The sequence below is a fragment of the Nansenia antarctica genome, assembly GCF_963989245.1.
Source record: "Nansenia antarctica genome assembly, chromosome: 3".
Taxonomy (NCBI): Eukaryota; Metazoa; Chordata; class Actinopteri; order Argentiniformes; family Microstomatidae; genus Nansenia; species Nansenia antarctica.
The window spans coordinates 60,421,805-60,448,616 of NC_137688.1; the positions used below are offsets into that span (position 1 = coordinate 60,421,805).

Sequence of the window (26,812 nt, forward strand, 5' to 3'; positions counted from 1 at the left end):
CAAAAGGTGGAAATTGTGTTTCAAAGTTAAAACATTCCAAAGACCTTTTTTTAAGGATGCTAAGATTCTATAGGCTATAAGTATAGGTCTAATATCAAAGTACATGACATACATGAGACCTCATGGTGTGTCTGTTTAAAAGCAACAATCACACACAACAGCACACTGTTACATGCACAAACATGAGGTGTGGTGCAAAGACTGCCTTTTAGAAATCCTCCACCATTCCCTGCTGCCTAGAGAGTTATATGTACCTGTTCTCTCCTCTTCCTCTTCCTCTTCCTTTTTTCTTCACCATCTTAGTTTTTCACAGAGGTCTTCGGTTGAATAATAAGCTTGTTGGGTGCAAATACTTGTCACAGGTTCTTGAAAAAGCCTTGACAAGCACGTGTTGATATTTCTATTGTATTGTATTATACTTAAGTGTTATTTTTGTGCCCTTTTCTTTTGTGCACATTGTAATTATGATCTTTTTGCCTGAGTATACCTTTTTTACTTTACTTGTTGCAGTGTTGAAAGGTATACTCCTCTAAGCAGTGTACCCTAGAAGAGGCTACTCTCACGAGGGTGTACAGGGCAACTGTTCTGGCTACTGCTAGGGCAGATCAAAACAAAGCCAAATCGCATGTCTTATAGTACTGTCTATCCTTGCTAATAGCATACCTAGCCCCCTCGACCACTAGAACTAGCCAATGCGTACAAGCGTGCCATGTGTACCATACAATTGTACATGTCTATATCTCCCACCTGAATCAATGGGGGCTAGTCCACGGTTATCCATGGGGTGACAACTGTGTTCATCCCTGAGAAAAAAAATTGCCTTCTAGGTCATAGGAGCTTAACACAAAATCTCAAGAGAGGGCTACTGCACAACAAAATGGGGGGAAAATGAATGCATTTCATAGTCAAATGTATCCATTTACTTGATGAGTCATCTGGATATAATGTGTATTTTTACATTGTAGTATATGGCATGAAATTAGTATGAAGCATTAGTACTAAGACACCAACAAGGGATACCCAAGAGCACTGTACAAACTTGTGGTTCTCGGCTCTGTCTGGCCCCTCTGTTGGCCTGCTAACTACTAGAACATCGTACTGTAACATCGTACTGTAACAAGCAGATGCCATGAGGGTTGAGACCAATGGGGGTGAAGGGGTTCTTGCCAGGGGTGGAAAAGAACATGAGGACAGACTATGTGAAAGGGAGGTTTGTGAGTGTTTTTATGTGTGTATGTGCTTATATGATAAGCGTACAGAATTGTTTGTGTGTGTGTGTGTGTGTGTGTGTGTGTGCGCGTGCGCACGTGTGCTTGTGTGAGTGTGTGAGTGTGTGTGTGTGTGTGTGTGTGTGTGTGTGTGTGTGTAAATGTATTTGTATGTTTGTGCATGTATTTTTGTCTCCCTAGCCTGTTCACACAACTCTGTTCTCTTGCCGACAGTTCGGCTCCATCCCTGGTTGCTGCTCTGCCCCTCCACCCCTCTCCAGTGTGCTGAGCTCGGGTGTATTCCCATGCAAACATTCTCTTCCTGGGTACTGAACAAAGGGAGTTGTGGCTGAATAACTGGAGATCCTGACGTGAGAACATGCAATGAGGTGAACTGCCATGAAGAAGAGCTTAAACATCTGGGTCTAAAACCCTTCAGCCAGAGATGTTCAGCCCTGACTATTGAGAACTGTTGGGTCAGCTAAAGTGGGAACATCTGTGTTATATTCCTGTCAGTATGCAACTTCCTCATCTTTTTCATAGTGATCAGTTTGCTGTCTAAATAGATAAATGAACAACCTAGCTCACGGCTAGGCCACCATAGACAAAAACAACAATAAAACAGCCAACCCAAGGGTTCCTCAGGACCAAGGATTAAAACCACTGAACTAGCTGACTCAGGGGTCTCTCAATGCAGTTAATATCCCCAGGCATGTCCTCAAGGCATGTCCTCACCATATTGCATTCTAGTCCACCGCCGTCTGCTGGGATATTGCTAAATGTTGTTGTTTTTTTCTCGCGGGTGAGGTTACCTGTTCTTATGTGTTCCACAGTGTGCAGGTTTTGTGTGAGTTGGCTGCCTGGCATTCCATGGTGCATCTTCTTTAATCTCCATTGACCTTGTCCTTTTAGATATGGAATACATGTCAAAATCAGGTGCAGATACACTGTGATTCATTCCTTTCGTCATAGCCGTGATGCTAGTTAGCGTAGTATACAGGATCATTTGCTATGTTATGCTTCATTCAATGGTGCTTAACCTCACATGAAACCAACTCATGAAGACACTATAACATGCCGTCTAACATGATACAAGAAGTATAAGCCAGATAATATGAAACTTTGTGAATTCATACATTAACACTGAGTGCATGACATTTGCAGCAAAGTACTTGAGTGATTAAGCAGTTGTTTCAACACACATTTTGGACACATTCTATATTATTTGGACCATAGTCTTGAGTTCACCACCTGTTTCACTGTATGTCTAGTAGCAGTGGTTGGAAAGAACTAGAGAAGAATGATGAGCATAAATATTCTTCAGAATCCTATTGGTGCTGTACCTCCAGTCTGTGTCCAGTCAGTGTACAGAGATTAACAAGTGGCAGTCATCCACGGATAATCATGAAGTAGCCTACCGGTTTTGACCTGGTTTGTAACTGGCCTCAGTGTAAAGCTTGGTATGCAAGGCAACTTTAAACACAGTTAACAGTATTTACTTACTTGAGTAAAGACTACCTGAGAAAATGGCTGAGACTTCTATGCCCCTCAACAGCCACAACACGCAGCAAGAGTGACAAAACAACAACAACAAATCGTTTGCTTCTCACTCCTTGTTGTAGTGCCTTGTTTCTTTGGGTGATTCTGTTCAGCCATGGCAGCCAGTTCCGCAAACAACAATGCCAGTAGGGCCTATTTTTCTTAACTTGTACTGTACCATGTGCCAGCATGGTAACCAAGGTGATGACACCAAACAACCTATGTGACCTAATAACATAAAGTGTTTGCTGGTAAAAAAAAAAAAAAAAAGTGGTTACGATGGCGAAGTTAACTCCAACGGGTGCAACTGAACTGAACCAGAATTTGGGTACTTCTCTGTGATGCTCAATTTCTTGTTCTTCCAAGGACAGAGGGGAAATAAAAGCGAGGCAATATTGAACATCTGCTGTACTTGAACGTTGAGTTCTAAACATTTTCTATTTTCGAGCGAGCTGGATTAAAAAGCAGTTGGTTTTGAAAAAAAAAGAATAGTAATTGAATGTCCTCAATACCATTTGGGTTATAGGTTTGTTTGAGTGACAGTCTTGACAGATGACAGCTAAAATTAAGCTGAATAATTTGGTCTATGATTGTTATGTACTGTCTATGCCTTCTCCTGTCTTGCAAGATGAATGATTTGTAGTGCCAACACGTGAACCTTCTCTGTCTGTCGTTTGTCTTGTGAACAAAACGTCTAGCCAAATGGAAAAATGCCTGCAAAAAAAGTAGAAGGGAAAGACATAGTAAAGGTTTAGAGAAATGGTCAATGTTGACAAATGTTCATGGGGTTGAATCATTTCACATCTCCATTCAGATGAGGCAAAAGATTCTAAATGGCTCGATAGAAAGGCGCAATTGCCAACCCACTATCCATTGTTTCCTGGTTTTCCCACCATCTCCCAGCATGCCTATAGAGATCATCGTATGGTGGCCCTCAACATACTAGCATGTTAGTGCTCTCTTCTGTAAAATGCCTCTCTCTTTCTGAATTTCTCTGAATGCGTTTATGTGTAGCGGGGCCAGTCTTTGGCTTGGTTGAAGTCTGTGCATTTTCATGGCCATCCGTTTAGAATTTGAGCCAAATGCTCAGATGAATGAAATGAAAAGTTTTTTTTTTGTTTGTTTCTTAACCTGGTGCTGAACGAATACATCCTAAGGTGCTACCACAAATTGTGGACTGCAGGGTCCATCTTCTGGTTTTCACAGAGCATGGCCTTGACGTTGTCTGAAAGACCTGCCTCCAAAAACTTGCAGACTCAATGCTCGGGAAGAGCAAGCACCTCAATACTACACAGTTTACAGCAAAAGTCAAATCTTTCAAATAATGGTGCCACTTATGATTTATCAAACTGCACAAAAAAACAACAGTCTTTTGTTAATGTAATGTTTATCATAATGTTTTAAGCTTTAATTTAATTCAGTATGATTCAAACTGCACTAGGATTACTTTTTTTTTCTGAGAGGATAAAATAAAGAAATAATCAAATGCATCATTTTGGCACACACACAGAAGCATTAAAGTACTTCTGAAAATGGAATTTGGGTAAAAGTATAGAACGTGATTGCTGTGTTGTATATTCCTGTCATCTCTATGTCCTAAACCTGTGTGTATCTATTTTTGTTGTTACTGTAGAATTGGCTGTAATATTTTGTTTAAAAAAAGGATTTAATATTCCAATCAAGCGACTATGGTTGTCAGATTAATTGCTGCTGATTTTGGAAATTGTTATCAATGCTCTTGGGGAATATTGGTTTGTTAAATATTCATTAAATTTCTAGATTGTGTTAGATTGTTAATGTATTTCACAATTCTATTAGGATACTCCTATATATTTTATCTGGGGTATTCAAAAAGGTGGCACAATGTCAGTTAGCAAAGTATTTGCTACAATATGTAGCATTATATAAAAATGTACTCATACACAACATTGTTGAGATTGAGACCATAAAGAATGATTTATTTGTCGTTGTTGAATATAAAATGTAAGTAAATTGTTTCATGGAATCCCCGTTCTTTAAAAAACAAAACTGATGTCCAGTATTGTACTAACCCTTTATTTTTGGGAACAATATGAATATTATTAATAACATATGGTGCTAAAGTTCTTTTTTGTATGTTTTGATTTTTAGATGAAAAGAGAAATATTATGCCGGAAAATGTTATGTCAAGCCTTACTGTAGAATATATCAGACTGTTCATCCCAGAAGATAAAAATAAATATAGTCTTTGAAAGTGAAAACAAATATACCAGATATTGTATACTGTGTACACATGCACATTTACCTTTTGACAGATCAAAAGTGGCTATACAAGATGTATATGTACAGATGTGTGTGATGTATGATATAATACACAGTAATGATAGTTTTCCCAGAGTAACAAATGGCTGTTTATTAAAGAGTTATTACTAAGTTGCTCTCATTAAGAGTTATTATTGCAGAGTTATCAATATGTTGAGCTTGGCAATGGTTGCCTTGGCTTAGACCTTAGAAAATATTAAGCTTCATCAATGGAATGACTAATTGATTCATACAATATTATCATAAGATGCCACACTCATGACGCAGACTAATGCCTGGATAGGCCATCTGTGTCCCACAGTTCAGCCAAACTAATGATTTTAGGCATAACTCATCAGCCAGCCGTCAATTGAGAGGTAGTCCATCATTCGCCCATCAGAACACAGAATAGCACGTGTAATAGTCAGATTCCATAGTGATTGGGCACAAAATACAATGGAAGGTATTCCTTGTTGCAATTTTTTTTAACAAACAATATAAACCATTAGACATCAAAAATGAATGTGTTTTGGGTTTTGTGACACTGACCATTAGAAACGTTACATGACACCATTAGACACCATTACACCAACAAATAGATACCAATAAAAACCATAAGAGCTCCCAAATTTACATAAATATTTCCTGTGACCACACCAACTTGATCTCAGGTCATACCAACACATAATAATGTGTATTGTAGTGATCTGATCAATGCTCTAATCAAGTGGTTGTCCCCAAAACATGTCTGTCTTGTGTTTGTAATTATGTATCAAATCAGAGGTTAGTCAGATGTTCTCTGGGGTACACAATTTCAGTCAGGGTTCCCAATATGGGGTCTCAACCCCAAGTTGGAGAACTCCTGCATTACAGAAAATAGGCCTACATAGTGTGTTTTGGAGCACTATAAATAGCATGTTGAGCTTGTTCATTTGTGTGGATGCCTCCCACTCCCATCATATTAAAACCTAATCCTCTCCTATTAGCTCAGACATAATGGCGAAGTTAATGAAGCAAATCATATTTACCAACTCAAATATAGTTATTTTTTAATTATTGTTTTGCATATCACCAGAGTTAAATTTTTCTGGACTGTTTTGCTGTGCTTTGCAATGCATGCTGGGACTGCAGTTCTACGCCCAAAATGGCGGTAGGATTGAAAAGTTGATGATGTTTGTCTCAGTTTGTTTACCCCTTATCTTTCTTAGCCGGTTGTGAAAGTTATACAAAAGTACTTCAACCTAACGTAAGGACAGTAGTGTTTTGATAACGTTGAAGAATAATGCTAACTATGATTGTTCAGTTCTTTTTTTATGAACACATTTGCCGAATTAGCTAGCTAGCCTTTAGCTAGCTAGCCACATTGGGTGGAAATGTCACTGTCACTGTGGCAACATTAGATGTCTTTGGGCTGTCGAATCAATCCTCTGCTGAACTGAACATGAAGAGGATCTGTACATAGAGATGGAGGAGGATGTGAAGAAAGTGAAAAAGGTAAGCAGCTCCTTTGCTTGTTAGTTAGCTAGCGAAACCTGTTGCTACTTTCCTATGGGCTAAGGCTAAGCAATGCCACTGACAGCAGAAGTAGCTGGTTATGTGTCTACATGCCTCACTGTCACTGCATGGGTCTGACTGATCCAGTCAAGAAAGGTGTGTAGCTAGATACATCCTTCATACATTTCTTATTCGACAGAATTCCCCCCAATGGATTGGAAACGAGCTATGAACACAAAAGTCACGTTTGCTTTTGCTCAATCACGTTAGACTCACCCAGTGTTAATTAAAGGTACAGTTTACAACCAAGTGTTCCGTAAACATGAATGATGTAGCAGCCCTATAATATCATATATTAAGAGAGTGATGGAGAAACCTGTGAATGCAGCAAGACGTTTAGCTAATCATCCACTTCTGACTATGACACTCTGGTTGTCTGTGTTATAGAGCAGTGGGTTTCAATTGCGCAAGCCAACATCTTAAGGCACACCTGTATTCACAATTTTCACATCCATCCAAAATAGCCTCTATAACCGGTGTTATCACTCTTGTCACTGTAAAGGTACAATTATATTACTCAATTATATTACTCAATTATATTACTCATGAAATATTTATGAACAAAATAATTCAAGCATTTGTTAGAAACGTTTGTGAAGTTACATCAAAGTAGCAACATACCCATTGAGTAAAAAATAAAATAAATAAAAAGTTGAGTTTAACATTTTTAAGAAAATAGAAATGCACTGAGAATGAAAACGTGGCATGCAAAAGTGAATACAACCCTAGTATCAACAGTTGACATTGAGTTGAAAAGAAAACGTTTAGTCGGAAATTGTAAATGTAACTTAAATTAGAATCAGCATTAAAACATTTGCTATTGTTGATGTGTTTTGCCTACTTCCAAGCTAGTGAGACAGCTCATATGGACACAGTCACACGCTATTATATCTCACACCAAATCATCTTATAAATTCAACTACAATGATCTGGAAAAGCGAATTCTCTGAATCACTAAAACTAACAATTGTCAGCACTGCTACATATACCAATCAATTGTAAGGATGTTTCCATATGTCAAATACGTTTTTTATATATCAGAAACCACAACCTTGAGTTTTTCACTCCACATAAAATCCACAGAGCAATATAGCACCAAAAAGCTTCACTAAATCTTAATCTCTTAAGAAAGTGGTCCATATTCCCCCTCAGATTTCTCTGTCTTAACGTTTGCTGTTATCCTTCACACTGGCTGTCAATCAGGGCCTTTGATGTGTCACACTCTAAGAATTCTCAACTGCGTGAATAATGATCAACTACACAAACTGAGAAAACTGTGGTCCGCTTTGATGGAAGGTTTTTTGGGGGTATAGAATTTCCCCTTGTATTAGGAAATGAGTGCGTACGAAGTACTGATATAGTGATTAAAAACAGTTAAAATAAAACACTTTTTTTGTATGGTTGACACAAAATCCCATGGCACACCTGGATTTGCCAATATGTTCATCAGTGTTGCTTCTTACAGCTTTCTGTACATTTTTAGAAATATTATTTCTCAAATGCATCTCAGAGGCCGTGTCTACAAGCAAGCTTTAATTTTTAAACGGCGGCTGTTTTTCACAATGGAACTTTCAGCACTGTAAAACCAAAAAGGTTCAACGTTTGATAAAAAGCTGCACCCATCAATGTCACTTTTACACCAGCCGACCAATCAGGTTAAAGGAGGGCCCAGACAAACACACATTTCACAACTAGATCACACTTTCTGAAATGAATAGGCTACACAATTTTTGTATGAAATAAACATTAAATGTTTTTAACCCCCTCTTGCTAGCAAGCTACTTGCATAGAAGTTACTAGCATAGAAATGCCTGCAAAGTTTGTGTTAGCATATAATCGTTGCTCGCTATCTTGCCAACCACTAGGCCTATATCAGGTATTAGGTAGCCAAGCAATAACAAAAGTCCAGTGTTGCTTGAATAAAAAAAGCTAGCTGTGGACATGGCGCCTTGCTACACTCCTAGCTCTCCACCCTATTATGAAGTGTTTATTGACATCACCTCAAAACTCAAATCTCTATGGCAAGAAGCATCTTTCACTGTAGTTTTGTCAAAAGTGGGCCGGAGGAAAAGCTTGCGACATATGGACGGACAGCGGTGTTTCCACTAGGTTTGCTGCCTTGGCATGGACCGTGGCATGGACGCCCCCTCCTCTGTGAAGATAATACTAATCCAGTAACTCAGGGTTCTTGCAAGTTTCAACAAGTCAAATTTAAGACTTTTGAAGGAAAGAAGAAATAAGCCCCAGAATGACTTACAAAGTAAATGTATTCACGTTCAACATAAGAACGAACATAACAGTAAATGTAGCCTATGTTAAATTAAGAACAAACATAACAGTAAACAGAACTGGTGCCCCATAGACATAAGGTTTGGCAGTTGTGTAATGTGTGGAGTCCACAGCAACAAGCTGAGCACCTCCATACCGTTCTGCATGCTCTTGCTGGAGAAGTTCTAAGAATTTCCCGTTTACATTGGGCCCATCCATCGAGATGGACACCAGGCTCCTCAGTTCAAGATGGTCCACACACACACACACTACTGACAAAAAAAATGATTTAAAAACAGAATAGATCACATTTTGACATAGCATTGAACTTGAAACAAGACTAAGCAGGCCTAGTTTAAACAATTAAATAAATATTTGGATGATCAATAATTTATTGATTAGTTACTTTGACGTAGCATTGCTAATGAAAAGTGTCAATGAATGTGAAAGTCAAAATTAAGTAATACTTGCTAATAAATAAACATTAACTCAAGTTGGTCCACACACTCCTGAGAAATAATTCTGTTATTTATGCTATATCTAGTATTGTGTTGATAAGCAATGGAAATGAATTAAGAAATGTATAGAATAGGCTTACTTAGGCCTACATTGTCATTGCTCTATATGCAACTGTTAACAGAACAGATCACACATCATTGCTAATGAAAACAATCAATGAATGTGAGTCTAATACCAATACTTACTTAAATATACATATTTAATTATCAATATATCATTACTTACTTTGACATGTTCAACCAAGTCATGCGCTGTTGCATGTCCATCATCAGAACGAACGGACCGTTGTTACTTTAGTGACAAGTTCTCTCTTGGGTTGCATTCGTAAATACACTCTGGAAATCTGATCAGCACTCATGGAGTGCCTCTTGACCAATCAAATTACTTGGTCCCTTTGTGACGTTGAACCCAGTGTGCGCCGGCGCTCTCGGAGCGAATTTACGAACGCAGCCTTGATGTGCTCAGCTAAACTTTTGTGACGTATGATGTTTTGTCACTTACCAACTCATATTTAAGACCTGCCAATACTTTTTAAATCCTAACATTCTGATTATGGGGACTTTTTTTATTAGGGCTTTTTAAGACCCCCGGGAACCCTGTTTTTCTTGGGGGGCGGGGGGTCCCATTGGGGGGGGGGGGGGGGCAATTGTAGGGGAAACTCTGGACAGAGACTTCTGTGTCATAGTTCCCCTCTCAGTTCATCGGTGATGGACAGTAACAGTGTTATGTAGGGTACATCACTATTCTTCTTGCGCAAGGGAGGAACTGCCTTTCATTGGTTAGTTTTAATGTCTTGGCAGTTGGCACCAAGCACAATACGTAGTGCTACAGGTGCTACTAAATACAGGACAGGCTGCATTGTATTGTTAATTTCAAATACAATAATCTAATCTAAACACAAGTTAGAATACAAGATTTCTATTTTAATGTAAAAAAAATAACTCTCAGCTATAGCTTCAAAAAGAATGCATAGATTTCATTTTAGAGAATTGAATACCGTAGCTTAATTTCACACAGAAAACAAATTATTTTAGAACTTTGTCAGTTTTGGCTGCAATATAGACTATGCAATATACCGTAATTCAACAGAATCATAAGAAAATCAAAAAAAAGTTCTGATTCTGAGCCTCTTCTCCTTGTCAAAACAAGAAGAAAAAAAATAGGCTATGCTATAGAACACAGCTCACTTTTTGGAATGGATGATCTTGTCATCTGATTACCCATAATGCATTTGTATCTCACCCTTAGACAGATATCATTACATTTTATTTATTTTTTTACATTTTTGGCATTTAGCAGACGCCTTATTCCAAAGCGACTTACAATCAATACATTTCACTAAGCAAGTGAATCATCAATCCACCATTCGTAGCAGGAAGAGTAATCCAGCTCAGGCCCGGGGCCATTGATGGAAGGAAAAAACCTTCTATCACCTTCTTCTAAACCTAGGTTTTCTTTTTTTTTGTATATATATATATATAGACACTGGAGAAACAGAGAAACAGTACGAGGGGGTCAATAGAAGTTTTTAGGGGACACAGTAAAGGGGAAAAGTGTGTCTTCAGGAGATGCAGTGCTGGGGGGCAGTAGATGTCTCAGGAGGAGCAGTTAAGGTGTAAGATATAGACAGTTTGAATCTATTAATAAAGGAAAAGTGGTGTTCTCATAGTCTCTGCAAGGTGTTTTTGATGTTTTTGACATATTTCCAGAATGAATAAGACCCTATGGAGCCCAAAATATGCACTAATCAACTACAACCAAGATCTGGGCCTAACCAGAAAAAAACTTGTTTTGGGTGCAACATCCCTTTAAAACCCATGACTCTGGGTCCACGCTTCCTGGACTCATGCTCTCATTGTTAAGGCAGGCGTGGGTGTCGGAAAGGATGTCTACTTAGTGTCAGCTGTCATAGACCAGGGTCATCAGTGTCACTCATGGTAAGAGTCAGTATTTCATCTCGCACATGATTCTACAATCTCTCACACTATGGACACACATCTTATTTCTCCATTCTGCTAGACAGAACGACTCCCTATCCTAGATATCATAGGCCTGGTTTTTTTTGTTTTTGCATCTTTTTTCTTTACTTTTTTCATGCCATATTTTTCAGCAGGAGGAAGTGTTTTCATTTCTTTCGATTCCATTTTTTTCCTTCTCTGGTTCACCCTGGAGAATGAAGGGCAGGGCTTACAGAAGTCAGACAGGATATGACGACCCTCTGTCTGCCCGCACTGACATGGGAATTGGAATTTCTTGCATCTTTTGTGTGCCCTTTTTTTCCACCTTGGGGAAACTGCTGCTAGAATTTCCCATTAAATTGTCAGAGATTTGCAGGCTGTGTTGAACGTTTTGATTTGGAGGAAATGCATTGTTGGCAGGTGGGTCGTTTGAGGCCAGTCAACTATGTGCAAAGGACATTTCCTGGCCTTTGCTTTGATCCTGTTCACAGTAAAATAGAAACTGTGATGTTAAAGTTAGCATTGTTTTTATGTTTTGGTTCATACACTTGTTATGGTGCTGGCCACCAAGCCTGGTCCTATAGAGCCACAGGGTGAATAGGCTTGTATTCAAGTGAAGTTCAGTTAGATAGGCCTACCATCAAGGTCATTACTTTATTAGGTGCAAAAAAATAAAATAATAATAATAGGCCTATATATATACATAGATTAGCCTACTTTTTCCTGCTGTGACTGATGGATAGATGATTCACTTACTTAGTCAAATGTATTTGTTGTAAGTCGCTTTGCATAATGGCATCTGCTGAATGCCAAAATGTAAAGTAAATCTTCGGTTCCTTAACCTAAAATTAGTTAAAGACAGAAACTTTAATTGTTTATCAGGGCACTTTAACTAGGCCTAAACCTAAATTAGCATCTGTGAAATGTCATTCCCAAATAATCTCAAATTCTCTGAAGAGACTAGTTAGCTATTTGATTTAAATGCCTTTGTGATTATTTGAGCATGCTAATTTAGGGTCCATTGACTTGCATTGGGTTTAAATAATATCAATAATAATAAATAAATAGTTGTTAGTAAACAGAACCAAAGTGTGGATTAAAGTCTGCTCTTGTCCATACACTCCTTTAGGGTAAGGAACCTAATGTGATTTTGTAATTTAGGTTTAAATTAAGTCTTGTTTAATCCCACTAGATGGCGGTGTTGTGCTATTTTAAACTTGGCCCAGCTGTGCTGAAAGTGTATCAGAAATTATTATTTTTTATATATGTGCACATACAGGAAAATAACTTGGTGCGGTTGGTGCATAGGACATTAAAAACAACACTATAAGCAAAAATAATTTAAAAGATAATGCCAAAAAGAGTAATACAACAATAATTATGTAGGCTGTAAATTAGAATACATGTAAAACTAATAAAATTACCCTGTCAGTGCATTGTATGTGTGCTTTCCGGATGGAACTCTTTGCTGACCAGGGTGGGAGGGATCAGCGATGATCTTTCCTGCCCCCTTTTGTCCTGGAGTGGAACAGCTCTCTTACTGGTCCTGGAGTGGAACAGGTCTCTTACTGGTCCTGGAGTGGAACAGGTCTCTTACTGGTCCTGGAGTGGAACAGGTCTCTTACTGGTCCTGGAGTGGAACAGCTCTCTTACTGGTCCTGGAGTGGAACAGGTCTCTTACTGGTCCTGGAGTGGAACAGTTCTCTTACTGGTCCTGGAGTGGAACAGCTCTCTTACTGGTCCTGGAGTGGAACAGCTCTCTTACTGGTCCTGGAGTGGAACAGCTCTCTTACTGGTCCTGGAGTGGAACAGCTCTCTTACTGGTCCTGGAGTGGAACAGCTCTCTTACTGGTCCTGGAGTGGAACAGCTCTCTTACTGGTCCTGGAGTGGAACAGCTCTCTTACTGGTCCTGGAGTGGAACAGTTCTCTTACTGGTCCTGGAGTGGAACAGCTCTCTTACTGGTCCTGGAGTGGAACAGGTATTTTACTGGTCCTGGAGTGGAACAGCTCTCTTACTGGTCCTGGAGTGGAACAGGTATTTTACTGGTCCTGGAGTGGAACAGGTCTCTTACTGGTCCTGGAGTGGAACAGTTCTCTTACTGGTCCTGGAGTGGAACAGCTCTCTTACTGGTCCTGGAGTGGAACAGCTCTCTTACTGGTCCTGGAGTGGAACAGGTATTTTACTGGTCCTGGAGTGGAACAGTTCTCTTACTGGTCCTGGAGTGGAACAGCTCTCTTACTGGTCCTGGAGTGGAACAGCTCTTTCACTGGTCCTGGAGTGGAACAGGTCTCTTACTGGTCCTGGAGTGGAACAGCTCTTTCACTGGTCCTGGAGTGGAACAGGTCTCTTACTGGCCCTGGAGTGGAACAGCTCTCTTACTGGTCCTGGAGTGGAACAGCTCTTTCACTGGTCCTGGAGTGGAACAGGTCTCTTACTGGTCCTGGAGTGGACACAGGTCTCTTACTGGTCCTGGAGTGGAACAGGTCCAGGAGAGATGGCACATTGTTGCTGATGACCTTCTCGGCTGACCGAATAATCCGCTGTAGTCTGCCTTTGTCCTTGGCAGTGGAGGCAGCAAACCAGACACTGAACAATGAGCTGAGGATGGACTTAATGATGGACGTATAGAAGTCTACCATCACTTTCTGCTAGGGTTGGACAGTTTTATGGTTAAACCGAAAACAGCTGTTTCTAAAAATAGCAACGGCTTTTATTAACTTTTTTATTTTTAGTAGGCTATTTTTAACATTTAATTACAACGTCATAAATTGCTATATATAATAAACGCCATAAAAGTGTGTGGTTGAAGATGCCATGAAAGTGATTTTTGTAAATAATCTCATTTGTCAATAGATTAACTGTCTGAAAAGACCTGTCACATGACAGCTTCTCCTCAGAACTGAGAATTAGGGAACAGTGTTGCCTCATTTGGCGTATTCCCACCCAATTGGGCTACTCAGGGCTCTACAGTGCGACCATTTCACTCGCATTTGCGACTAAAAATACATCTGTGCGACTAGAGAAATAAATTCACGAGCACACGTGCGAGTACCGATTTTATTATTATTAAAAAAAAAATTTTTTTTTTTTTTTTATTCTAAAAATAAATCTGCGCGAACCGTGTGGCCACATTTTAAGCCGTCAGCCAGCCCGCTACGACCACGGGAAGTCATGTTAAAAGTGAAGTTACTTCTGTTAAACTGGCGCTAAGCTAACATCGCTAATCGCTAACTCCCTCCTGGGCCTTAAAGAGACAAGCGCCCTTTTCTCATCTCAAGCTTCATTAGCTTCATTAGCTCACCACATCTACAGATTTGGTCCCACACACTCCAGATTTGAACCCAAGGTTACAACCAGGGTTAACTACCCAGGGTAGAAAGTAGAACGCTCTCAGACCTTCAGAACCCATTTAAAGTAGTGGAGGTACTCCAGAAGTCCAAATGCATCTCTAATCCTAGGAAACCCTAGGAAGCAAGTTGCCTAATGGCATGAAAATGCAACATGTTGTACTTGAGTGTGGCAGAGAGGTGGGACCCCCGGGGATGGTGGTGTGCTAACAGCTAGCCGCCGCAGAGGCACCGTGCTGGGCTGGCCACCTCCACATGTCACCACCCCGGGCAGCATGGGGCTGGGGACTGGTCATCTGGATGTGGGGTAGTTTAATACCCCTAGATGTGGAGTTGTCTGGCCACCGTGTGTGACTGATGTAGCCTGACCCAGCAGCAGGGAGGTGGGCAGCATGGAGACAGACCTCTGCATGGCCTGGCTGGGCTGCTAGCTGACAGACCTAGCCCTAAAGCCTGGCTGGGCTGCTAGCTGCTAGCTGACAGGCATGACATGGATGAATGAATGAACATGCTGCTAACCAGGAGAACTTGACACAGCTAGTTACCATAATACAATGCCATCAACTCTGCGTCTAGTAGGGCATGGGCCAATGTGTGATTTTGGTACAAAAATGGCAAAATCACTAATAAAAATGTGTTATAATTACATTTTTCACTGTGCTCCTAAATTTCTTTGTGTGCCCCTAACATTTTTCATTTAGGAGCACATGTGCTCCTAGTGAAAAAGGTTAGCGTAGAGCCCTGCTACTTATGATCACACCGGTCGGTTTTTAGACTGTGGTTGGGTTGAAAATAAAGTGTGTTATGAGCACTTCTGAAGACTGTAAAGGTGAATACGCTTGTTTTTCTGGCCCAAAAAAAGTAGAATAGCCTTACGTGTCTTTGAAGTTGCTGCTGCGCTGCTGATGTGAATATGATGTTTGCTGGGTTGAATTTCCTTTCGGTCTATGCCATGGGTGCGTCTTAAATGCACAAATAATGTAGACTATTGAAAAGAAATTGCATTCCAGTAACCACTTATATTTGTGAGACAATGAAGTATCCTAATTGTGTTGCGACTGTGCTTCCGGTGTTTTCGACATGAATGTATTGTAGTACTATAATAGGGCTCAACAATGTCATTTTGAATCCTGGTTAACCAGAAAAACGCTTTTTCGGTTTAAAAAAATTGGAAACCGTCCATACCTACTTTCTGCGGCATATTGAATTTCTTCAGCTGCCACAGGAAGAACATCCTCTGCTGGGCCTTCTTGATGGTGGAAGCGATGTTCTCCGCCCACCTGAGATCCTGTGAAATTGTCCCCAGGAATCTGAATGACTCCACACTGCTAACTGGGGAGTCACACATGATAAGGGCGGTTGGGGCTGGGCTCCTCCTGAAGTCCACTACCATCCCTACAGTTTTTAGAGCGTTCAGCTCCAGGTTGTTCTGGCTGCACCAGGAAGCCAGTAGTACATGGACATTGAAGGTGGTGGCAAGATTTGAGCTCACACATGCCTTTACAGACCTTAGTCCAAGGTTTTACCAACCTTAATCATGGAGAGCTACTGAGAGCTCAGGTTTATGTCCCATCCTGCTCTAACACAGATTTGATTAACTATGGTGCAGAACAAAAACTATGAGTAGGCGAGCGAATCATTAGCCTTTGTAACATGATGTTGGGCTGGAACAAAACCCTACACACCCAGTTAGCTTTCCAGGAGTGTAGTTGGAGTACCTACAAACATTGCCAAGCTTTCCAATGCTGACTATAAAACCAGTTCCTCACAAAATGGCCTCCATTCATCTCAGGGCCATTTGGCAGGCAGAGGTCACCTGTGGTAGCTGTGGTCTCACATTACACCAAGGGCCATGAATTGTTAATGCAACTGTCCTATACTTGCAACAGGAGGCTTGCACTGTTAAATAATGCACCAGTAGAGTGTGATGTACCACAGCCATGCTCATGTGTGGGATCATGTGTCAAGACAGGATGACTGTAATTGAAAATGCCAAATGCTATGTTTAGAGACAACTGGCTTTACTCTCGTTTCATGGTTGAGAAACGATGTCCTGTTTACGTTCCGTTTACGATCTGAAATTGCCAACTAGGCCTTTTTCATTTGAGACCTGTCCTCATGCTCATAATCGTAACTAACAACAACATGCAACGATGAAACTGATCTGATAATATGTCGAAGCCCATGTCATAGTAGGCCTATGTTGACTAAAACATCTGCCGTGGTTTAAAGCACCACTATGGCAAAGGCGTGCAGCAGAATGCGTCATCACAGGAAGTTGGTGGTTGATCTCCTTCCTGTATCGCATAGAGAAGCAGAGGTACTTCCTTTACTTTGTGGGAGGCCCCCCCAGTGAGCTTGGCCTGTGTGTCAGTCTTCACATACCAACTGTTAGGCTATCTGTGAGTGAGTGGAGGCAGCAGGTGGTAGACACAGTCTGAGGGAAGCACCTTGCGAAGCCTGGCACAACCGGCTCCTCCGTTCAATATCACAGACGACTGTTTGTGGGGCTTCATGGAGAACGAGGTAAGGCATTCTGCAATGCTTCATGCACAGAGGTTTGTTTCCATCATGTGTCATTGGTGATTCGGTGGCCTAAACGTTTTGTCAAAGCTCTCTTGTCAAGGCACTCGTTGTAGGCTATGCCTTTTGCACATATGAGTGTTGCAACACTGGGGTCTAGACATAAGTAGAAGGCAGGGTTGTGTTCAAGTTTAACATGTGAACATTTGAAGAAAGAGGAAGGAAAACATTTTGATTGCTTTTTCCTTTTTAAGTCCAAAGTCAGTGGTTAGAGCCACCGCAATGGAAATGGCAGTTTCTTTTCATTGGATGTTGATGTCATTATCCTGTATCATCTTACCTCTATCATATAAAACCCTAGAGCAAATGTAATGTTTGTATTAACCCCCTATCTTTTTATTTTTATTTTCCTTTATTTCACCAGGGGAATCCATTGAGACCAAAGTCTAATTTTCAATGCTGCCCTGGATACAAAGCATTTTTTAAACAATACAAAAACATCACACATTAAAACAAATAACATTATGGCAACATCTTTTAAAAACATGCACAGACCTCGACCTCAACTTCACTTAGCCTATCCTATTTTTTAACTTGCCCAAAGAGACTAAGGCATCCAATTTGAGGGTCTCTTTACACTCATTCAAAGCTTGATGGGCACAGTAACTAAAAGCAGTTTTTCAAACTCAGTTCTGACTCAAGGGAGTGTAATGAGGCATGTCAAGTATCTAGGTAGCTTTTGTAAGATTGCTTTATAAACATACAGGAGCGAAATGCTGTGTTCTCCTAGCAGCCAGGAATGGACAGCCTACTGCATGCATGATAGGCCTATAGATTACAATGATGCATTCTAAAATTATCACCAGTAATAAAACAGTAAAGTAAAGTTCTGAATGATAAACAGTGTCCAGCTTTTTCAAGGTCGTAGAGAGGCAGCATGTATATACATAATGTCACTATAGTCAACTACTGACAAGTAGTAGGCCTAGACTGTAAAGCTTCCTGTCAAAACAAGATTTATTGAATTACACCGGCAACTTTACCGTGTGTGTGGCAGAACCTTTGCTGGACTTTTTATAGCGTCGTCCTCACTGCACGCCTGTTTGTTACGGCTCTACCTGCTACTTTAGCCCTATCTTTGTACATTGAGTTTGCCTTTGATAATGGCCATCAATAATATAATGTTTAATTTCACTTCATTATAAATTGTTCTGGGTTCGGTCTGCTCTCATCCATCCATCCTTAATGAGCGAAAAGTGAAACGACGCAGAACGCACACACACACACACACACACAGACACACTGATTCTGAGATGGCCACGTACATTTGAAGTAATTCCGTCTTTGGGTGTCACCTTCCTCATGCAAATCTTACACACAGCCTGGTCAAGATTTGCTGCCTCTCCCGGAACCTGAAATGCTTCCAAATTGCAGCAGTTTTTTTTAGGGACCAAATCGCTTGCGCACACCATCTCTTTCTCTGCTGTGTTCGAAATGGCATACTACATACTAGCATACTCAATGAGTATATACTGCCTACTAAATTAATAATAAGTATCCCAATACCAGCCGACCATTTACACTGCAGTATGCATACTGCATCCAAGAATGCATTTCGCACCGTCCGGCAGCAGGTATTTTAAATCCTCCATTGACTAAAAGCTGTAATTTTGGATCTACAAGTACTTGAAGTGTTAACTGAAGTTTAATATTTTTTTAGGCGAGAAAGTAACCATATACAGTACAGGCCAAAAGTTTGGACACACCTTCTCATTCAATGCGTTTCCTTTATTTTCATGACTATTTGGTACATTGTAGATTCTCACTGAAGGCATCAAAACTATAGGAATTATGTATTTAACAATAAAGTGTGAAATAACTCTAAATATGTCTTATATTTTAGATTCCTCAAAGTAGCCACCCTTTGCTTTTTTGTTGTTAATAAAATATATAATAATAATATTAAATATAATATGTGTTAATAATAATATGTTATTATATATATATATATATATATTTAATATTATTATAATATATTTTATTAACAACACGTTTATTTTATTTTATTAAAACAAGAGATGTGGCTGATGATGGCCAGATTAAAATGTATTTAAAATATAGTTTCTACTCAGGAACAAATGAAGCTGATAGTTAACTAAAGATTCAAGGGTTTTGGCTAAGCAAGATTTTGGAAATTGGGTGGTAATTATTAAGGTCTTTACAGTCACCACCCTTATGAAGTGGAAGGACATGAGCAGTCTTCCATATCTTTGGAACAATCCCCAAACTAAAGAGAAAGATTACAAATAGTGTTAAGGGCTCAACTATAACTGAAGCAGCTAACCTCAAAAGACCAGATTTATTTTAGCAAAAATATGGCCGTCATTAATAAAATGATCATTAAAGGCATTGCAGATTTCTACCTTGTCATGTATGGGACCAGAGTCAGACAGTAACTGCTGGGGAAGTACTGGGGCTGAGTTGTTCTTCATAAGCTTAATTGTTTTCCTAAATTTAGCTGGGTTACCAGCACTCATCTGTAGGGAATTAAGATAATATGCAGATTTAGCTCTGATCATAGTAGTACATCTGTTTTGCAGCTAAATCCAGTCCAGAGCAGCCCCAGTTTTTCTAGCTTTTGCCCATGCCAAATTTCTCTCAACAATTACCTCAGAGAGCTCTCATGAGAACCAAACCATATGTCTGTCCTTAATGCGTAGACTCTTAAAAGGAGCATGATTGTCAGCAATAGTATTAAAAGAAATATGCAAGGGCCAGGTCTGGATCCCTGTTCACACACATTTAAATCATCCAGGAACCCCTGAGCATCAAAGCTCCTAAAATTCCTCTTGGATATTATGCAGCTTTGTCATACGTAATTTCACATTCCTTTTTATTTTTTTCACAACTTTGTTTATTGACGTTTTCATGACGATACAAAATGAGCAGTAGGTCAAACTGTATGCTAGACATATTGCACATACCTACATATATGTAGTAAAAATAGAAGTCTATTGAACATAGACTACAGTAAATAAATCACACCCACAAAAAAAAAAAAAAAAGCTAGGACACATCCCAATTGAAAACACATTGATTGTATACTTAGACGAAACCTTTTTTTTTTTTTTTTATGAGACGGTAAACATTGGGTTACACTTCACCATACATGTAGATAGATTATCCCAACCAGATGATACTAGGATAAAAGTGATTATTGCTTATGGGGTGTCAATTGAACACTGATAATTTCACATTCCTAATACAGGCAATAGAGCAGTGATCACTGAAGTGTTGAGGAAAGATTCCACTGGATGAGTATGCCTGAGGCATATTGATTGAGGTATAATGTTTTTTTTCTCTGTTAAATGTTAATGGGTACATTTGGAGAACACGCGTTTGGTTTGCCACAAGTTTGCACTCTCAAAGCAAGCCAACAATCGTGTTTGCCGGTAACTGGAGCTTCCAGCTAGGGAGGGGGAAAAGTAAGGTCAGCAGAAATTACAAGGCATGTAAGACCAAGTCCACTTCTAGATTCAAAACATTGTTTAATTTTGAGAAGTTAGTTGCAAGGAATGTAGGTTCAGTACTCTCAGACTACCTGGAATATGGAATATGTGTGTGATGAAGGATATGAAATTAAGATAATTAGTGTTGTTCCGATACCATTTTTTGATCCCGATACCGATACCTGACCGTGCAGTACTTGCCGATACCGAGTACCGATCCGATACCACGGCGTTTGAAAAAACAAAACAAAAAAACATGTTTTTTGAGCCGCATACTAACCTCGATGTAAAATTATTGCTAACACTTAGTCACTGCTCAAAACCTTTGTAAAACTCGTAAAGTTTTTGTAAAACTTAAGTAAAAAAATAAAATAAAAAATACGTTTTTGTAAAGTACTCGCCGATACCGATACCAGCATTTTGGTGCGTATCGGTGGCCATGCCGATACTAGTATCGGTATCGGAACAACACTAAAGATAATGGATGTATGTTGTATGTTTATTTCTCACATGCTGCTAAAGCACTGCATGTAACTACTACCAGGGCTTGACGCTTACCTTTTCCCCAGGTAGCACTGTGCTACCAGGTTGAAAAATTTAGTAGCACACCAAGAATTTCAGTAGCACAATGAAAATTGCGCAATTTTCGTCAACAACGACAACAAATTATCATAATCATAACATATCAAAATGATCATAACCGGCTCTTGGCCGTAATAAAAATGGAGACTCACACAATATAAAGGGGAAGTAAGAATAGTAATTTCAGTTGGCCCACGGTTCGGTATGAACCTCGGTTTTTGGGTCACGGTTCACGGTTCGTTTTTTTTATTTATTTTTAAATGCTACTATTTATTTACAAACTGTTACTTTATTTTGCTTATACTTATGGAACTTTAACATTTAGACACATTCCAGAATATGACTGGTAAATTGTATAATATAAATATATATAAACAAAAAACACTTTCAAATGTAAAAAAATTACATAAACACTTTCAAATGTGACGTGTTGTGGATTGGAACTACGGATCATAAGCTTTCAAATGATGTGTCATACATTGAAATCCGAAAAAAGATGAAGTTAGTCATTTGAATGTTGTTAGACCTCAGGCACATATAGGGTTAACCTCTTTGTAATGAAACCGGAAGCAGACGCTGCTAGCAGCTAGCAGCTAACAAAACACAGCGCTACGAACTATGAGAGCTGTATCCCATATACCAATTATGCGCATTTTAAGCGCATATAGGACTCGCGTGAAGCATTTCTGCGACACGCGTTTCTGTTCACTGTTTTCATTCCCTCATCGCTTATACACATAAGTTTGACTGCGCATGACAGTAGTTCAGCAGTCTTTTAGTCGCACTGGTGCGATTGAATGTATTTCCAAGTCGCACAGAAATATATTCACTCGCAAATGCGACCAAAACAGTCGCACTGTCGAGCCCTGACTACTCCCTATTTCAGTTCAATGAGCTTTGGTTTGAAAAGGCAGTATCTTTCATTGCTTAAGTAAAAAACTCACTTTCTTTCACTTTCTCTCTCTCCCTCTAGCCTGGAATTGTGTCTCCATTCAAGCGTGTCTTCCTGAAAGGCGAGAAGGGGAGGGACAAGAAGGTGCAAGAGAAGGCCACAGAGCGCAGGGCCCTCCACACGTTCGCCCTCTCCCTCCCAGACCACCGCATTGACCCAGACATCTTGCTCAACGACTACATTGAGAAGGAGGTCAAGGTAAAGCCCAATGTATACTTCTGCGTTAAAATCTACGGCATAGCCGTAAGTTAACGCGCACCTCTCCAAAAATGTAACTACGCAACACACCTACGCAGACCGTAAGCACTGTGATTGGTCCGCTTGGTAGCACATGATTCCGACATGATTCCGACTCTCTCGTAGGCCAAAATGCGGAAGCCATGACAGAAATGTAATTTACTTTTTCTGTAATTACTTATTAATAAAGATTTGAAAAATTATGATAACCATCTTATTATCTTAGTTTAATGTCATTTCAATGCATTATAGACATTTTCTTTACAACAAGCATAACAAAAAAATCGCTATTATGCCGCTATGAGTACACTGACCAACGCGACGCAGACCGACCAACACGACGCAGACCGACCAACACAGAAGTATAAATTGGGAGAGTCCTTGCGTAGGCTACGGCGTAGCCGCTCGTAAATTCGACGCAGAAGTATGAATTGGGCTTAAGTGGTCCTGCCCATTGGTGTTCAGACTACTGACTGGCAAAGGTGTGATATATCTGAATTAATTAGGAATGCCTGGTTTGCTGAAACAAACAGCATTGTCAGTCTGATCATTCAAATGGACCATAATCAAAACTTGATGGCACTGTGTGTGAACACATTTTAGATGTTCATATTTAGGGAGGTGAATGTGTTACTTGTGTTTTATAGTACCTAGGGCAGCTGACATCTGTGCCAGGTTACCTTAACCCCTCCAGCCGAACAGAAGTTCTGCAGCTGATTGATAATGCAAGGGTAAGTTTCAAATTTACTTATAGTGTTTACTTATCCCAAACCTTGAATAGCCTGCTACATAAAAAGAAAATGCAGAATCTATGCTGTCATGGTTTGGAATTTCTCCCCCACGGTTGTGTAAGTGGCAAACCCCATGGCAAAGTGGTGGCTAGTAATGTGATTTGCTTAATTTCCGATAAAAAATGTGTCCTCATTTGAGCCGTGGTGCTGGTGTGGAGTGCGATATAATTGACCAAAAAAATTGTGAACTACAGTGAATACCCAGACTGTAACCGTCTCTTTCTCACTCCTCATTGGGAGATGAAACACATTTGACATGATTAGAAAGCTGCGATTCTCAGCCTTTCAACTTCTCACCCTTTGAGTTTTTAACTCAATATACAGTGGGGGGAGTATGCCACTGCGGTGGCACGGTTACTGCAACAGCCCTAATTTGCACAATCGAGAATAATCTGCTCTGCAGTCTGTTTCCATGGAAACAACGACAAAACTCTTGTTGTTGTTCTTTCACAGAAGTCCCACCAACTGGCTGGCCACCTGACGTCAGAGCAGGACGCGGTGGTCAGCCTGTCGGCGTACAACGTCAAGCTGGTTTGGCGTGATGGTGAGGACATCATCCTGCGTGTGCCCATCCACGACATTGCGGCAGTGTCCTACATCCGCGACGACTCTCTCCACCTAGTGGTGCTCAAAACAGGTACTACTGAGCTTCTTTTACAGCAGCGTTATCATCGAGTATATTACGAGAATATATGCCATTTACCAGACACCTTCCAGTGAGTGCATAATTGTTTTGGTATATAAGGTCCCAGTAGGAATTGACTGCTCAACCTTAGCATTGCTAATAGCGCTAGTAGTAGTTGTGTTAGTGCTTCGCGGATTAAAATGTCATACTAATTTGCATACATAGAAACAACATTTACAATGTTCTATAAAACTATATTATAGGCTACTACAAAGTAGGTGAGTGCAAAGTTGCTAGCTCCATGCTCTACCAACGAGCCACACAGGACCAGTATGTTTTTGGCACACTGTCTAGGGATGGACGGTTTTTCGGTTATACCGAAAACCGGGGTTTATAAAAATAGAAACGGTTTTTTATCAAAACCGTCTGAAACCGGATTTTTAAAATGTTTTAATTTATTTTTTATATATTCTATGTTGTTCAAAGAATAAAACTGGAACATGTCACATGTTTGTCGTGTGTGAAAATAACAATGATACAGTCTGAATCTGCCGCGCAATGAGTGAGAGGTTTGGTCAGTTGTGAAGAATAACTGAGGATTAATATCTAATTGGGATTATATTTAAGGGTAACGAATCACTCTATGGGAAAGATAGTTGCCTTCAGTTATTGGTAGATAGGAAAGGTTTTTTACAATTACTCGCTTACATTTAATAAGATCATTTTCGCTGCTCTCTGTAAAGCGCATTGGGTCACTTTTGTGAGAAATATAGAAATAAAATGTGATTTGATTTGATATCAATCAATCAATCAAACTGTATTTATGTTCTATAGCACAAATCATGCATTGAATGTAACTCCAAGTGCAGTATTTACTAAACCACAATATAATAAAACAAGAGCTATACGGATCAAGAGTGTTTGTGCACAGCGCCACTGTGTGTGAAGGCGCTACTGAAAGTGATGACAGAACGCATGTCTCAGAAGATACGCGGTCACTTAGTGACGCAAAGGTAGTTCTGTATTTATCTGTATTAGTACATTTATTTTGAAAGCTCTATTTTGACAGCTCTACCATGGGCACTTTTATTTTGATGGGGCATTCTTTGTTGATTGACTTACGACAGTTCAGGACGAGTCAGTCTCGCGGCATGTGGTTTTTATGAAAAGCTTTAAGTATGTTCACTGCATAATTCTAAGTCTAATATTTCAGTGATTATTGAGCAGTATTCAAATATTTAAATACATTGAGCAGCAGCTGAAACTTTGTCTAAGAACCAAGATATTGAGAAAGCAGTTCATTCAATGAAGACGCTGTTCCAAGAGATGATCTTCCATGCAGGCGTGCACCCTGGATCAGCGGAGCTGGTGTGTTAAGTGTTCATGTGTTTTCATGTATGGTGTAGCTTACAAAAGTCTGCCTTTCCACTTATATTTGTGAAACTGAGTAGCCTAAATGTGTTGCGACTGTGCTTACGGTGTTTTAATGGTGTTCGACATGAGTGTATTGTAGCAGTAGGGCTCAATTATTTGAAATTGGCGCTCTTTTTTTTTCTTCTTTTTTTTTTATTATTATTATTATTATTTTTTTTTCGGTTAACCGGAAAACCCCGGTTTTAGTCTTTGACGGTTTTTCGGTTTCAATAATTGGAAACCGTCCATCCCTACTGTCTATATGAAAAGTGCTTTGTCTACTCATTTTGTCTGACCCTATGTGGTGTGAAGAAGAGTTTACTCCCGATGCTATGTTATTCGTTTTATTCAGTTCCTTTGCTTTAATGCATATGAGTTCCTCTGGATAAACAACCCCCCCAAAAAATCTCCAAATCGCCTCCCTTTTTGTATTCAGCCCAGGAGGCAGGTGTCTCCCCTTGCCCCAGCACCTGCCCAGAGCTGTCAAAATCCCAGACCCTCAGCTCCCTCTCCGAGAGTGGCGCCGTGCTGGTGGATGTCTGCTGCCTGCTCGTGCTGGCCGTCGAGAACAAGGTATTCAGGGTATCCGCGGTGTCTTGAAAAGTATTAAAAGTTGATAAATCAATTTTGGGATCAAGTATTAAAAAGTCACGATTTTATGAGGTCTTGAATTTTGTAGGTATTTTTCTGAATTAGACTCTGTCCAAAGAGTTTGAGTCCTAAAAACTTTTAGTAAAAGTTTGTGAATTTATTCGTTTTATTAAAAAACAAAGATGAACCGGAAATTCTGTTGTATGATAGTGGTCTAGTCTATTGCAAACTAAAACTGTTAAATTAAAGGTGTCACTGATGTAAACGGTTACAGCTCGAAGTGGCGGTGAGGTCTGGAAAAATATTGACACAGTCTTTAAAAAGTCTTAGAAAGGTATTGAAATTAACCTCAAGATTCCTGTATAAACCCTGGTATTGCCACGGTACACAGGCCCAGTAGTTCAATGAGTGACCTTTCTCCTAAATAGAAAACTCTACGGGCAAACATAATGGCAGATTTTAGCTTTCTTTATTTGTGTTCCTCGCACACCCTAACCAAGTTGCACACCAGTCCTAGAGAGCCAATGTTACCTACTGGTACATTTGTTATAGCCCATTGGTTGTGATTGGTTATTTAATTTATGCAAGTGTTTTAGTGTAATATCTACTGTTGGCATGGGATAACCAATAGTCAACTTATCAGGTTGTCCTATCCCATTGATGCCTTTATCCTATGCTGTAATGTCCATACATTTGCCCATCTCTAATAAATAAAGTTCTCATCTAATTATCTCCATGGATAATAATATTTCTATTTTTGTGAGTGGGAGGAGGAGAGAACTTTTTAAGTTTTCAAATTATACTGAAATCTCACTTCCTGAAAGACTGTATGCACAAACATTTGGTATAATGTTTTTGCCAATACAGTGGGGGAAATAATTATTCAACACATCAACAATTTTTATTTTCTTATA

The 26,812-nt window shown here is 39.7% G+C and overlaps 1 protein-coding gene across 1 annotated transcript in view; it reads left to right on the forward strand.

Annotated features, from left to right (window-relative positions):
• Positions 1-6,488: 6,488 nt before the first annotated feature.
• Positions 6,489-26,812, forward strand: part of ccm2 (CCM2 scaffold protein) — a 29,185-nt gene continuing 8,861 nt past the window's right edge. The window contains exons 1-5 of the mRNA XM_080525886.1: positions 6,489-6,521; positions 22,263-22,439; positions 23,126-23,209; positions 23,723-23,906; positions 25,744-25,880. Coding sequence (XP_080382012.1) covers positions 6,492-6,521; positions 22,263-22,439; positions 23,126-23,209; positions 23,723-23,906; positions 25,744-25,880 — 612 coding nt within the window. The 5' untranslated portion in view covers positions 6,489-6,491. The remainder of the gene's footprint in view (positions 6,522-22,262; positions 22,440-23,125; positions 23,210-23,722; positions 23,907-25,743; positions 25,881-26,812) is intronic.